Here is a 14,604-nt window from a genome sequence, read left to right on the forward strand (position 1 = left end):
AACATGCAGCCATGTGTTCTGAAGCTGAACGACGAGGTGATTTGATGGAGCCGTTGACCCCGGTGTGCTGCTGTTTGCTTCAGACAGATGCTGAGCCGAGTGGCTCACACTAATTGGCTGCATCTCATCCAGACTAAATGCCAGCAGATGAGCACAGTGCGGAGCAGCCTCAGCTGCCATTAAAAAGCTGTGCATTGAGTATAACTATAGCTCTAAGACAATGGCTCTCATTCACCCCGGAGTGGAGAGTATATGGAGGCACAGCCCTTCCTGTGTATGAGGAACATGCAGCAGGACGGCACTGTCTCAAACTGTGCAGGGGGAAGGGGAGACAGGCGAATGCTAACAGTGCTGAGGGGAGAGGAGAGAAATAATGATGCACAAAGAACCAACAGTTCACCTTTTAAAGCTTCAACTGGAAAGAGGAGACAAAGTGAGAACAATGAACAGCAGAGGAGCAGAGAAGAGTCATATCAAGATTAAATTAGAGGTGATTAAAGTCTCGGTGTGGTTTCCTAAAATCAACACAAAATATCAGCAGCCGACAACACAAGTAAATTATTACCTCCACCAACCAGGTTAGGTCTTTCATCTGCATGTGTGTGTTTGTTTGTTTGTTTGTTTGTTTGTTAGCAGGATTATGCAACAACTGGACAGATAACCAGGGAACTGGGTGGAGGGTATGGGGTGTGTGTGGGTGGTGGAAGAATCAACTCCAGGATGTTTCACTTTCTTTAAAGCAACACTATGTATCTTACTGAGCAACAGCGCCCTCTGGTGATAGATTGTGTTCACCAGCATTGGTCACCGAGAGACCAAATGGTTTTCATTTTAAAGAAAAAAACAAAGCTTGAACAATTTGATTACTGCGTCGTCCCACTCACTGAACTGACACACAACTGAATGGTGGATATTATGATCAGCGGCCTTCTGAAGCTGAGGAGCTGCCGCTATAACAAAAAAAAGTGGCGATTTCGTAGCTCTTAGACGGCACTTACCTTTAGCACTTTGTAGTTTGGCTTTCTTGAAGAAAATTGTACCTTTCTTGATTCTTGTTGTTCTGGGTTTGTACCCTCATGGTTGAATGCACTTATTGTAAGTCGCTTAGGATAAAAGCGTCAGCTACATGAAATGTAATGTATAACAAAACCACCAAACTCTGTCGAAATTCTTGATAGTTTAAAAGTTCCCTCTCTGAATATCAGACATAAACACATGGTTTTTAATGACTTAAGTCTTTTTAACTGATCTTCAGTTCAGCATTACTCCTGAACTTGCTGGACCTGATTCTGCCAGTTTAAGCTGCGACGATGAGCAAGAACAAGCATTAGGGGATGAAGAGCAGAACAGTTTTCCATTCTCCAAGTCAATGCACCATCACACTACTTTGAAGCTGCTGTTTTGACATAATGTTGCATAGTGTTGCTTTAATATTTAACAAGACGTTTTTTAACATTTTCGTTGATTTCTCAGATAATAATTCATGGATCTACCGGACTGACATTTATGAGTGTGTGCTATTTGGTGCAGATCCAAATAAAAATCCAGATCTAGTGAATTTATAAATGGTTTAAAAAGGGCAGAAGGAATTATTTTATGATTGAAAAGCATTTCCTGATGCCAACTGATTTTTTTGATTTCATACTTTCCCCCTCAGTTCTTTATCTCTTACACACAGGCGTTCATAATACATTGCACTTTAACTATTTGGATATAAAACTAATCAGAGAGAACATATCATATGCTGCCAAATGTGAATTTGTGCACTGTGTACAGGCTCCAGTAATTGTAAAAATATCAGCTTGTGGTGTAAACACTGTATTTCATAATAGCCATTGTGGTATAAATTTATCTTGATGAAGATTCACTGGGCCCACACACACACACAAGCGTGTGTCCACCAGCAGTAAACAATATCATTGTGCCTCATGAGTCTTCAGTCATTGTCACAGCCTCATGGGAGGTGTTGCAGTTGGACAAAAACTAAATTGGCTCCTTTTTCCTGCCTTTGTTAAAGTTTTTACATTTTTTATTCCAGAAGCTCAGAATAAGGACAGAGAATTACAGTAATATAGAGACCAACAATCTGATGGAATGAAGTTCTCAGACGCTTGTGTACCACACCACAACTAAAATGTAAATAATAGACTTGTATAACCTGGTACTGGAAACACAAGTCAGGAGCTAATCTGCTCTTTCTGGGTGTTAAAGTTAGTCATTAGTTATAAACATGAAGAGTTGATGGCATGTCAAGGATGTTTCTGAATATTTTACTATCTTTCTGCCCCTACTGGTCAAAACAGACCTTTTTCCACAGCAGACAGAGAAGCAGGTGTAGTTACTGGCATTACAAAGTTCGTGTCCCAATAAGTCATGTTAGTGGAGCTACACGCTTATTTGAACAGAGCTGAGTTTCATGCACTGAAGCCACTGCTGACGTTTTAAGTATCACTTGTGAAAACGTCAGGTATTTATTTCAAACACAAACGTCTGGGTTGCTGTGGCTTCTGCTGCCAATCAGGATTTTTTCCATCCCTTTTAACTCTTGAAAACTGAACTGTTCTTTCACAAGCTGTTTTTGTCCATATACTCTGGTATTCACCTGTGTCTCTTATGTTATCTTCTAACACCAGTGACCCAACAATGAGGTGGAAAGAGTTTTGTGAGGTTTGTTTCCTCCCAGGCATCTCTAGATGTGGGTATTTAAGATATTTATACGATTCAAGCTCCTTAAGACACTCATTTTTAACCTCTCTGAGCCCAATATCATTAATATTGTTCATGCTCTAATGTGAACTACATTTTATAACATGCTGCTAATTTGACGAGAAGGAAGGTTAAGGAAACTTATTGATCCCTAATTAAAATACCACAATATAACTTTTGTTCTTAAACACTTAAAGAATGAGGAGATGTGCAGTTCCTGGCATCTTGATGAAAATATGAATGTCTAGCATCACACTGCCCCCTGGAGCCAAAATCATTAAACTATCAACTTTTCTTCAAGTCAAACTTTATTCATTATCTCAAAAAAAGAAAGAAAAAGAAGGAGTAGATTCTGATTCTGAGCGAATGACAATCCCACCCCGCCCTCCCCATCCCATCCCCACCAAACTAATTAACTCCCCCTAAATGTGGACTAATTGGAATATCTTTTAACTCAGTAAATAGTCGGTGGCCTTTTCATCTTTCACTGAGTGTCGGCCACAACACTGAGCGCACGAATTGAATGCAGGGAAATAATTGGGCTCCACAGCATCCGACAGCTGAGTGGTGAGCTTCAGAAAAATTAAGATTCTGCCTTAACGCTCAGGGTTTAACTCAAGGTCGCGACCGTTGCTTTGTAGATGTTCTCACTCATTTTTTACTTCTGTGGGGATTTTAAATGTTACTTTACCGTGTCGTCCATCACACACTTCATCTGACAGAATATCATAAAAAAAAACAAAAAAAGCACACACACACACACTTTGTAAGACATTCACATCTGATTAGACTTCTGTTAATAAATTAATCAATGTCAGTAAGCCCCCATAGCTCCTCACCCCCGTTACCCACAATTCCAGCATCTTATCCACCGTCACCTTCCTGAGCCAACAGAGAAACAAGTCAATCTTGCATCGCACTGAACAGCTTATAAATTACCATCAGGAGTGGATGGAGCGCATTTCAGTGACCTGTGGGTGTTTTACATTGAAGTGATACGGCGGCCAATGGTAGATGGTACATCTTTGGCCGTCCTTCCCACACAGATAGCAGTCATACAGTCGCTTGTTGGTGATGGCATTATAGCAGTCAATGCAGTTTAAGATCAATGGTTCACATTTGGGACAAAAAAGGTTTTGAGCTTGTGAAATGTTGTTTTAGGGCCTGGTCACATCCATGCAGTTTCAAAGGGAACATCACAACGCTGAGATTTGATTCGTATGTGTGACCAGGCCCTAAAATCTTAAGGTTGTATATCAGCCTTTGTCAACCTGTTGAACGTTTTCAAATCCCTGGTAGTTCTGATTAAATCTTATTGAATTTCAGCCGTGTTCTGGACATGGTTATCCACAGTAACTGATCCTAAACCAGGTTAGGACAAACATCAAAAGGAAGTGCTTTCAAAACACTAAAGATTTTTAGCAGATCTAGATAAATTACAAATGTATAAAAATGACTCATATTGTATCAAATATTCTCAAAACTTCTTCGACAATGAGTGTTGTGGGGGAAAAAAAGGTTCAAAAAGGAAAAAAAACAAAAACCTGTAAAATGTCAGCTTTCAGTTCAGCGAACCTGATTGGCTGATGAGGTGTGGTAATGCGCGTCGAGTGGTTTATGTTGAGCTTCAACTTGGGGCCAAATCACATCTTTCATCAGCTAAACAGTTTACTAGCGCCCATAATTAGCCACAGATACTGAGGAAGTTGAACCTCGGCTGACCCAGTGTTTGCTGAGCATAATGGGAGCTGGCGTGTTGTTTAGCAGACAAAGGTGTGGTCTGAAGTGAGTCCTCATGTGCGCCGCGCTTTCTGTCTCTTGGCCTGGCGTTTGGCTTCATCCAGAGCCGCGCTGTCTGCGCTGGCTTGGCTCATGCTCCTCACTCCCTGAATACGATTCACGAACTGCAGCAGGAGCGGGATCACCTGCGAGAGAGAGGAGGCAAAGGGCATCAAACTAAAGATCTCCATGCAGTTTGCAAGTTTGAAATATGAATATATAAAGCCCTGAATAATAATGATTCATTTCAATGAATGAATATATAAGAACTGATTATATTACATGAAAAATAAATGCTTAATCTCATTTTTAATTTTAGGATTTGCCATAATAAGGCCAAAGTCCAGTGAATTTCATACCAACTACATGGAATCAGAAACTCAATAGGCGAGTAGGAAAGAGCTCTATGCACATTGAGTGTGGCGCAGGTTTTTACCTTCTCGTGGTTGTATCCTGCCAACAGGAGCAGCAGAGTGAGGGGCAGAGCTAGGTAGGAGCCTTGGGCAATATCCTGGTCAGGCACTTTACGCTGTGGGAAAACACACAGAGGCATTTATATATAAACACAATGAGAGATGAGACAACAACCCAATCAATACTGTTTCTCTCCTTGTCGTGACTCCTGTTGTTCTTTGTCTTTGCAAGAGGAACAGAGGCTGCTACAGAGAACAGCAGATATAACTCAGTTTGGTTTTTATAAAAAAAACATCTGTTTCTTACAGTGGGGTTGAAGGTGAGCGTGATGTGCTTGTGGTATCCGGTGGAGGTGAAGGAGACCTGGGGCAGCGTGAAGTCATACTGGGAGCGGGACAGTGTGGAGTACAGCATCAGAACGTAGGTCTGGAGGAGACGGGGAGAGAGACGACTTTAGATCTAACAGCAGCATGTCCTGGGTCACAGGTAAGTCTAAAGCCATCGACAGATTTAGTGAAACATAAAAGCGCATTAAGATATGAATCAGAGTCCTGCAGGGGTCCATTTTTGCAAACCCGCCTGCACCTGGACTCGTCCCGCAATTATCTTCCAGTCAAACCCAAACCCGTCCCGTGACTCGACCTCTAACCCGTGATTAAACACACGTTCTGTTCTCGGAAAGGTTTCTCACAACTGTTGCAGCACCTGTGTTGCTGCAGGTGACAATGTGCTTCCTCCCCGACAACGTGCTGAGCTAGCTTGTGACTATGAAAAGCTAAAACGTTTATTAACAAGCAGCAAAGCCATCGAGGACGTATTCATCACAGGCTAATTTTGTTTTTTATGTCATCCATTGATGTACTGGATGAGTTGTTTTCAGTTTCACTCACATAACTCTTAATACTGAAAGGGCCTAAGGTGGTGTCGTAGGCTTTCGCAATGAATCGAATCCTTGCACCTGACTAGGCTTCATATAAGCTGATTCAGATGTTAAGAAAATTGTTTTATTTCTGAATTCTCCAGACAAAAAATATACTTGAGCTCTGACCCGCTGGACGCCCATGTGTATTTAATTTTAACCTGTGAATTCATAGAAAGATATTTTATACCCGTTTCGCAATGTTTTTGGGGGGTTACCCACCACGACCCTGCCGTGAATAACCGGTGAATAATGTCGATTAGAAAAATCGGACTTTTGGATTAATGACTACAAGCTGATACCTCTCCGTCCCTGTCCAGAGGAGGGAAGTGGAAGAAAAGTGACTGTCCCAAAGAGACGCTGTTGATCGGATTGTCCATATTGTCACTCTTATACAGCTTCACCTACACAGACCAAACGAAGAGAAAATGGGAAGAAAAAAAGTGAGTAAAACTTCAACCATGTGACCACTGCAGGGAAGATTCAGAGATTTATAAAAATGTAACATAAGGAGAATCAGTCGTACCGACAGTGTTGGGAGGTGTTCAGGTGACGTGATGACGTTCCCACTGAGGTCAAACTGATTGATCTGTCTGAAGGCGATGATGTTCACCCCTTCAATGTCATTGCTGCCGACCTGAGAGTGAACACACGGAGCTGAGTGTACAGATACAACCTTGAACTCCTAATAATGTCGGGATAAAGCTCCGTACAAGTCACACAGTGTGATAATAACAGAGAATTAAGTGGAATTAAGGCATTTCCAGTCTTGCCGGAGAGATTAGGGGGCCTGCACTATTCAGACAAACTCAAATTATGAACTGAGAGGTTTTAACTTGCAACAGGATTATCGCTGCTTTTGTTCTGCCTATAGAAAAGGGCCCATGTGATAAGGCTGCTGATAAGACACAATCACAGGGTTCCCACAGTCATTTTAACAATTCAATTACTAAAGTTTTCATGACTGCGTTACTGCAGTTCAAAACATAAAGGAAAGGACTACGGAATTTACAATATGTTATTGTTCGGGCTGGATATCTGCTCTTTATATTCAAGTGGAGGTTCAAAGTTCGGTCTTGACTGTGGAAACATCAGCTTAGGAAACAATTTCACATTCAGGTGCATTAAGTGGCAGTTCTGGAGCTTTCTGATCGTAACACAGTCATCAAAGTCAAGAATGAACTCTGACCTTGAGCTTTAAGGGTCACATGGATGAGACATTGTTAAAGTGCTCAGACCATATTTACGATTCTGTGACATCTAAGCAAAAAAAAAGGCTTCTATAGTTTATCTTGTACAACATGCATTTTAGGGCAGCAACTAATAAATATCTTCATTATCGATGCTTCTATCCGTTGTTTTATTACTTGCTCATTCAATTAAATGTGAAAAACCATTCGTCCCTCACAAGTTCCCCCAAAACACTTCTTTAAAATGCTCGTTTGGATCAACCAGTTGACTTTTTGACATAAAAAACAGCTCATCCGAACATTCCAGAGACTCAAACTGGCAACTATTTACAGAACAGAACAGAAACAATTAACCAATAATCAAAATATCTGCTTTTTTTATTTGCCTTTCACTTATCACATGTGAGATTCCAAACTTTTCATCCCATTTTTGCTAAATCCAATTGAACACTGAGTAAACATAAGAATGACTAAATACAACTATCTGTATCATCAACAATTTGCCTTGTTAGCTGAATGATGCTTTAACATGTTCTCCAGTACATTTAAACAGATAGTGAGGTTAGACTCTTTCTAGAATTGCTCCTCCTAATATTAAATTTGTAGCAAATTATTAAAAGTTTCTTGAATTCTCTAAAAGCTGAAGGACTGTTTGCACATCTGGACAGCTGTGTGGATCTTTTGTTTCTTACCTCTACAGCTCTGTGTTGAGGTAGCGCCCTCTCGATGTGGTCGTTGCCTTCAGCGCGGAGCTGAATCAGGTACTTGCAACCCGGCTGCAGAGAAGCATTAAGATTTACAGTAAAAGGACCAAGGACGACAGAGCACCAATTATTCATGCAATGCCAAATGCCGATTAGACAAGGTAGTGCACCAGCCCAGTCACCGGCCTCTTTCACCAGACACAGGTTGGTGACCACACCAGTGTGATACAGTTTTCGAAAATCAGATTTGAACAGTTTTAAGTGTCCTCACCAGCAGACCCCTGAGTCTGAAGCGTCCCTCCTCATCAGTGACCGTGTCCTCGTTGTAAAGGCTGCACTCTCCCTGACCCACCGCCTCCACGGAAATGTCCCGCTCTGCATCCCCACTCAGAGACTGCACTGCTCCGTAGCAACTGGGGACAAAGGTGCAAGACGATGATAAGACACGTGTGGAGAGGACGTTTCTGGATTCAACAAACAGCAGCAGGTAAGAAAACAATACTGTGTAGAAGTTTTAGGAACTAACGACATTTAGATTCTACTCCAGCTCATTAGGGACGTTTGTTATCGGACCAAAATCTCTTCTGTACCATGACATTTAGCCTGAGACAGAGGGTCAGGCCGTTCAACCATGAGCTCAACCTCAAGGAGTCAGTGTGGGATTACAAAAAGATACTGAGGCAGACTAAAAACTGAAGAACTGGGACTAGTTCTCCAAGATGATTTCTCTTTGCTTTTAAAGGCAGATACAGGTTCAATTAAGGCCTTTATCTGTTTACTGTGTTTAGTTACATGATATCATGTCATCATAACATGGCACCGTTCTTTAAAGCATCCCTTGAACCTTTATTTCCTAAAACTTTTGCATAATACTTTACAATAGAGTGACAAAGTAAAGACTGTAAACCCAACTAAACAGGAAATAGCCATTTATGGTACATTTGTTTACCTGTACGCCGTCTTAATGCCGGTTATATCGATGCTGAGGTTTTGACCTTCCTCCACAGAGATCATCTGAGATGCCGGCTCAAAGCGGAACTCCTTCATCATGGGTTTGAAATAGTACTGGCCGGGGCTCTGAGGATACAAGAGCAGTGAGCAAGTCAAAAGACACATTAGCTAGAGCACAACACAGATCAAAACACCCCACGGTCAGCTTTACAGCTTGGTGGACTGATATCTTACACCACAGAAAGAAAAGTACAAAGGTGAAAGCAAAAGAACAAACTGCTGGATCCCTACCAGGTTATTGAAAGTGAGCAGGCCAGTGTCCTGGGTCTGAAGGTTGGACCGAAACTGTCCACCACTCAGAGACAGAAGGACCCCGGAGAGGGGCTGAGCGTCCTCTGATTTGATCTAATGAAGAAGTGAAAGAGAAGAAGAGAATGTGTTATAGCTCGCATCATGATTTGACAAATACTTGACTTGACTATCTATCGACCATCATCTATCATCTGAATTTGCCTCTGGGGGCAACGGCCAATATTTTGGGGCTTCTGGTGTAGACAGTGGATATCTTCCATTCCTCGTACCCTGTTTACAGTCTAACTCAGTGTTTCCCATTGATTATCTTGACAGTGGGGACCTGCCATATTCTCATTTGTCCTGCCACAGTTTCATAATGAACAAAATTATTTTTCACAAAACATTTAAAAGATAAGATAACTTGGTGTGTGCAGCGCTATTTGCCGCGTGCTCATGCTATGGTCCATTACGTTTTCATCATTGACGCAGAGTCAGACCTCATACTTTCAGCTGAAATTGTGGCATGCAATGAAGTTCTTTCTCAAAGGGGAGAAAATATCTTTCACTCTGTAGTTTGTGTACCCTTCACTCGGAATCTGTTGCGTTCCAGAGTGACCTTCATGCAAATGCAAGTGCGTCCCCATTACTGCCATTCATTGAATTCAGTCTGAGGAAAACGCTGCTGTTTAGTTTCTTTTATCCATGAGTTGAACGTTTCTCAAAGCAAAACACAAACAGTGATACTTTTTTTGTAGGTGTTTTAGTTCCAGACAACATTTTGGCTAATCTCTATAAACAGCCATCTGTATATGAATGAAGCTGATGCATTTCAGTCAATGTGTTTAGGCTCTTTTGCTCTACACACAGACAAATCCTGCTCAAACATGAAACTGGTTTACGGCCCCCAAATCACATCCCTTAACTACAGATTCTGCAAATTCACATGAAGAATATGTTTATAGAGATTAAATGAAGGAAAACTCGCGCAGACAAATCTTGAAAATCATTAAATATCTCAGTCATGGCTCAAGTGTGAGACGCAGCTTGTAGAGTCGTGGGCATAATCAGGCTGACAGGTGAGTTTAGTGTCTCTGATGTTCTGTTTCAGATAGGATTTACAAAAGAAGGATAAACAAGGACACCCAACTCTTTATAAATGCTACACAGACGAGTTCAAAGCAGTTTGTGACACAGAGGCTGAAAGGGAAACAGACACTGATCATTTGTGCCAGGATCTCATGGTCGCTGCAGATAATTACAGACGCTTTTAACAAAGGCAGTACAAAGGCGAGGCACTGACACACAGCAAAGCAGGAACCGATTCAACTATCATCAGTGGTATTTTCGCCTAATTATATTTTACGAAAACATTCAGCGGGAACTAACAGGGGCTTTTTGTCATGTCATTCCTCATTCGCTCTAAACCAGATTATCAGAGAGAGCAGCAAATGGGAACAAAGAGCTTTAATTGTAAAGATGGTGAAGGTGAAAGCATCAGCTGACTAGTGTGGGTGTTAAAGTGGCTGGTGATTACTGGGATGCGATACCTATGTGAGTGAGGAGTGTGGTCACATGTACCTTGAAGGTGACACCAGCCAGAGCGAACGCCTTGAAATCTCCCTGAGTTCCCTCCACAGGACTCAGAACGAATCCCTCTTTGCTGGCACTAATGTTGTACTGCCGGTCGCTGTGAAGTGGACCCACACTGGAGCAAAGACAGGAGAAATGTAGTGGTTATCGCTACATGTCTATGAATAAAGTTATTATAAAGCGTAACTGTGACCACCCCCACTTTTAGCACAGAAGTACATTCCCATTCATTTTCTCCATGTTTCTCTATGATGTTTCAGAAAATCCTCATTAAAAGAGTTTTAAGCCAGGCCAACCACCTACGAGATGAATCGTGACCATAAAACATTTGATTCAGAGACAAAAACTTATTGGAGAATTGAAAAAAACATAAAGGTACCAGACTGTACACAATTTTAAGTTAATAGAGCATTTAATCCCAAATAAATGAGAATAACCTCTGATAATGAAATGACAGAAAACACAACTCTCATCAAGATCCAAACATTATTCTCTGGGAAAATGGTGAAAAACACCCTGTCTCACAATGTTAAACGGAGTGAAAAAAAAATTCTGGATCCGCACCAAAATTTAATGGGAAGTAAAATGGAACTAAAATAGTGGTATGCAGCATATAATAGTATTTTGTGACTTTTACTTTGTTAACAGTGAATAATTGTTGGCATAAAATCAGAAAGTCAGGTAAGGTTTGATTTTTCCGGCCTTTTCTAACACCAAACGATGTTTGTATTAATTGGATGTGACGTTGCATCCATTACATTCAGTTCACATTTACAACATATTGTCTGGAACGTTACGAACAGCTGGAGGTCAAAGAACATATTTATCTTAATCCTGTTGCCTTATGGGTTAGAATGATATTTACAGTGATGAGTGAATTTTAAAATTTTTCATAGAAACAATGGCAGTAGAATAATCTTTATAATATGTTTAAACTGGATAACAGCCATTGCACTGCCATGCATCCCAAACACAGCTTTATTTCCAATACTTATCATTTATTGACATGTTGTATTGCATCTGATTTATTTGGCTAAATCAATCAGAACAACAGAAGATACGTAATAATAAGCGGAGATATAAAGTTTATAATATAGATTTCATGATGCAGTTCTCAGCCTCGTTACTCTTGTGTTGCAGTGTTTAGCATCAGGCTCTTTTTAACCAGGCTGCAAGATCCCGTTGGTTTCTCTGGCACAAACTGAGATTTAATTATCTCTTTGGCTGACCTCCTTTAACAGAGCCGTTTAAAACCCATCTCAACTCTCTGGGCCTGAACAGCAAATTATTTTAGGACCAGAGCTTTAACTAGAGCCCACACGTCACTGCTGTGTCTACACTTGCTCTGGCCCTAATGTATTAATGGATTCACCATTTAGTGTATAATGACCTGCTAAGCACTTTTACTCATAGCAGAACTCAAAGATAGCCATTACTGTCAGATAAAGGCATCAACCCAGTAGCTTTACACACTTTTCATCTCCTATTTTAAGGACTAGGTTCTCCTACCTGTATGATCCCTTCTCGTTAGTGGCCACAGTAATGAGAGGAGCAGAGGCTCCTCTTTCAGTGATGGAGATCTCAACACCCTGAAGCTCCGGTGAGACTTTGCCCTCCAGGAACAGACCTGCACGTCCTGCGATGTCCACCAGTCGGCCTGGACAGGACTCTGTCAGAGAAGAGAGTGTGATGAGTCCTCAGGTTGCTTGTTTTTCATGAAACAGAATATCTGGGATTTTATGGTTTCAGTTGATTTTTCTCCACTTTCGCTGTGTAACCAATGATGGTAGAGATACAATATTATAACCATAAGAACAAAAGACCTAAAAAGCTGCTATAACAAAAACAAGTAAACAGACAAACTTGATAGATTTGTTAGAATGTTACAATGTGTGTGAAGGATTTTACCTCCGGTGATAGTGGCCTCTACTTCAGGTGGGTAGAACAGCAGTTCCTTGGAGGAGGGAGTCACAGTGATCTTCTCTCCGGCCCTGCACAGTCATGTACAGTCAATATTAACTCACTGTATCGTTACATTAATTCAAGACTGAATGAGCCTCTCAGACTTGGGGTGCCATCAACAACATGACAAACTGAAACTGGAAAAATAACACGATTACCCACAAATTACGTTACAAGGATTAAAACAGATTTTCCTTAAACTAACGGGATCGTTACATTATCTGTGAGAACTCAGATTTTCTGTGATAAGGAACACTGCAGGTATCATTAAAACAAAAACCAATGAGAAGTTCAAGTTGTTCAGGCATGACCTCCAGAGAAACTCTGGAGAATTAGGTCTGGACTTTCTCCAGAGGTTTCCATTCACCTATGAACAATGCAGCAGGAGGTTCTCTGCTCAGACACAATCACAACAATCCTTGGGAGGATTCAGGTGGGGGGGGGGGGAGGTGCAGCAGGCAGAGGGTCTTGCAGAGCTCAACCTTGTTAATTCGATAAGAGTAAAGATGATAAACTGCAGTGAAAACCCTGAGTAACTGACCTGGCCCAGTAGGAAAAATCATAGTGGAATGGGCCTATCAGCTCATCAGCCTTCTCCTGGATTGGCGGGCTGTCATCCCTCGCACCTCCCTCCTCTTCGGCGGCACGTCGCTCCCGCTCCTGGCGCCGGAGCTGAATCTCTTGCAGCTGCTGCTCCTGCCGCTGCTCCTCCAGGCTCCGCAGGGGACCCAGCACCAGCGCCGGCTCGCTCTCGATGGACGACCTGACAGAGGAAGGGCAGATGCAAAATAAAAACACATGCAAGCCAGTCATTTAGATTTATGCTCAGCAGTGAATGTTAGTGAATGTCAGAGAAATGTGAGCGCAGCCATGACGAGTCTCACTTGATGGTCACTGTGACGTCCAGAATCTTGTCAGTGGTGATGAGCCCGGTCATGTGATGCCGCACTGCAGTGAGGGTCAGGATGCTGGGAGCCGAGCTGTTAGACACGGGTCAACATTCATTACTTTACATAAATGTATGGAGGGAGGATGCCTCCTTTAACCCAGAAATAAATGGACAGAGCATGTGGCTACTTACGTATCATAGGTGTAGAAGTCCTGTTCAAACTGATGGCAGGAGCGAGGGGTGACTTTGTAAACACCTGCACAAACCATTTTTAGTTGATTAATTACTTTGCTCCAGTTTTATATTTAGGTAAGTCTGACACAGACCCTTTGGCTCAAAGCCCTGTGCTCTAACTATACTCAGGGGAACAGTTGGTACCCTGATGTTTTCTTTTCTCAATATGCTAATTCACACTATGTTTAACTAATGAGAGGTGAGGAGAGGGAACCTCACCGGGCTTGGAGAGACAGAAGCGGTTCACGCCCTTAGAAAGGTTGTACATGCCGACGTTCTCTGGTTTGCTGCCATCTTGGAAGAATTCCTGTGCAGAAAAACACTCAGTTAGATTTACAAAAATAACACACACCAGGTACTGGTTCTGTGGTCAAGTTACTGATTACTAACCAAAGTGATGGCATGGGAGAGGGAGCAGCGCAGGATGTAGCCAATCTGTCTGAACTCAACCCCCAAGACGTCAGAATCCAGAATCTCCACTTCAATGGACTTGTGTTTCCAGCACCATTCCTCATGAGAAATACTCACTGAGAGGAGAGAAAGTAAAAGTAAAATAAAAAAGTGTTAATATTTGTTGTAAAGGATTAAACCTGTCAGACTCGCACCAGAGGAAAAACCTGCCTCAATCAGTGGAAGTTGAGTCTTTCCTCAGGATCCTAATTATTTCCTTTAAGCAAATGCCGAAGGAAGTACACTTCTTGCACAACTCTGGCCTGACAACACAACAAGCTGAGTAAATGTGCCCCAAAGATGCTGTGTGTGCAGTTAACTTGTAGTCACACACATAGATCGTGTGTATTGAACAGTGAGGGAGATAGATGTGGCACAATAAAGTGCAGAAACAACAGCTAAATAATATGAGCTTCCAAATAGCTGCTGCTAAAAACCCAATTATGATCGAAGGACGGTAATTACTAATTGATTTTCCCACAGTCGTTAAGGGAATAATTACTGTGATTTCTTCATGGATTC

General features: G+C 41.7%; 1 protein-coding gene across 1 annotated transcript in view; it reads right to left on the reverse strand.

Moving 5' to 3' along the window:
• Positions 1 to 1,838: 1,838 nt before the first annotated feature.
• Positions 1,839 to 14,604, reverse strand: part of nomo (nodal modulator) — a 28,934-nt gene continuing 16,168 nt past the window's right edge. Inside the window, 17 exon segments of the mRNA XM_035168943.2 lie at positions 1,839 to 4,631; positions 4,922 to 5,014; positions 5,206 to 5,325; positions 6,121 to 6,222; positions 6,345 to 6,455; positions 7,701 to 7,784; positions 7,984 to 8,125; positions 8,662 to 8,789; positions 8,955 to 9,068; positions 10,536 to 10,662; positions 12,057 to 12,216; positions 12,456 to 12,538; positions 13,051 to 13,272; positions 13,394 to 13,489; positions 13,591 to 13,654; positions 13,852 to 13,939; positions 14,023 to 14,159. Of these exon segments, the coding sequence (XP_035024834.2) occupies positions 4,500 to 4,631; positions 4,922 to 5,014; positions 5,206 to 5,325; positions 6,121 to 6,222; positions 6,345 to 6,455; positions 7,701 to 7,784; positions 7,984 to 8,125; positions 8,662 to 8,789; positions 8,955 to 9,068; positions 10,536 to 10,662; positions 12,057 to 12,216; positions 12,456 to 12,538; positions 13,051 to 13,272; positions 13,394 to 13,489; positions 13,591 to 13,654; positions 13,852 to 13,939; positions 14,023 to 14,159 (2,003 nt within the window). The 3' untranslated portion in view covers positions 1,839 to 4,499.

This window comes from Hippoglossus stenolepis, chromosome 2 (genome assembly GCF_022539355.2).
Source record: "Hippoglossus stenolepis isolate QCI-W04-F060 chromosome 2, HSTE1.2, whole genome shotgun sequence".
Taxonomy (NCBI): Eukaryota; Metazoa; Chordata; class Actinopteri; order Pleuronectiformes; family Pleuronectidae; genus Hippoglossus; species Hippoglossus stenolepis.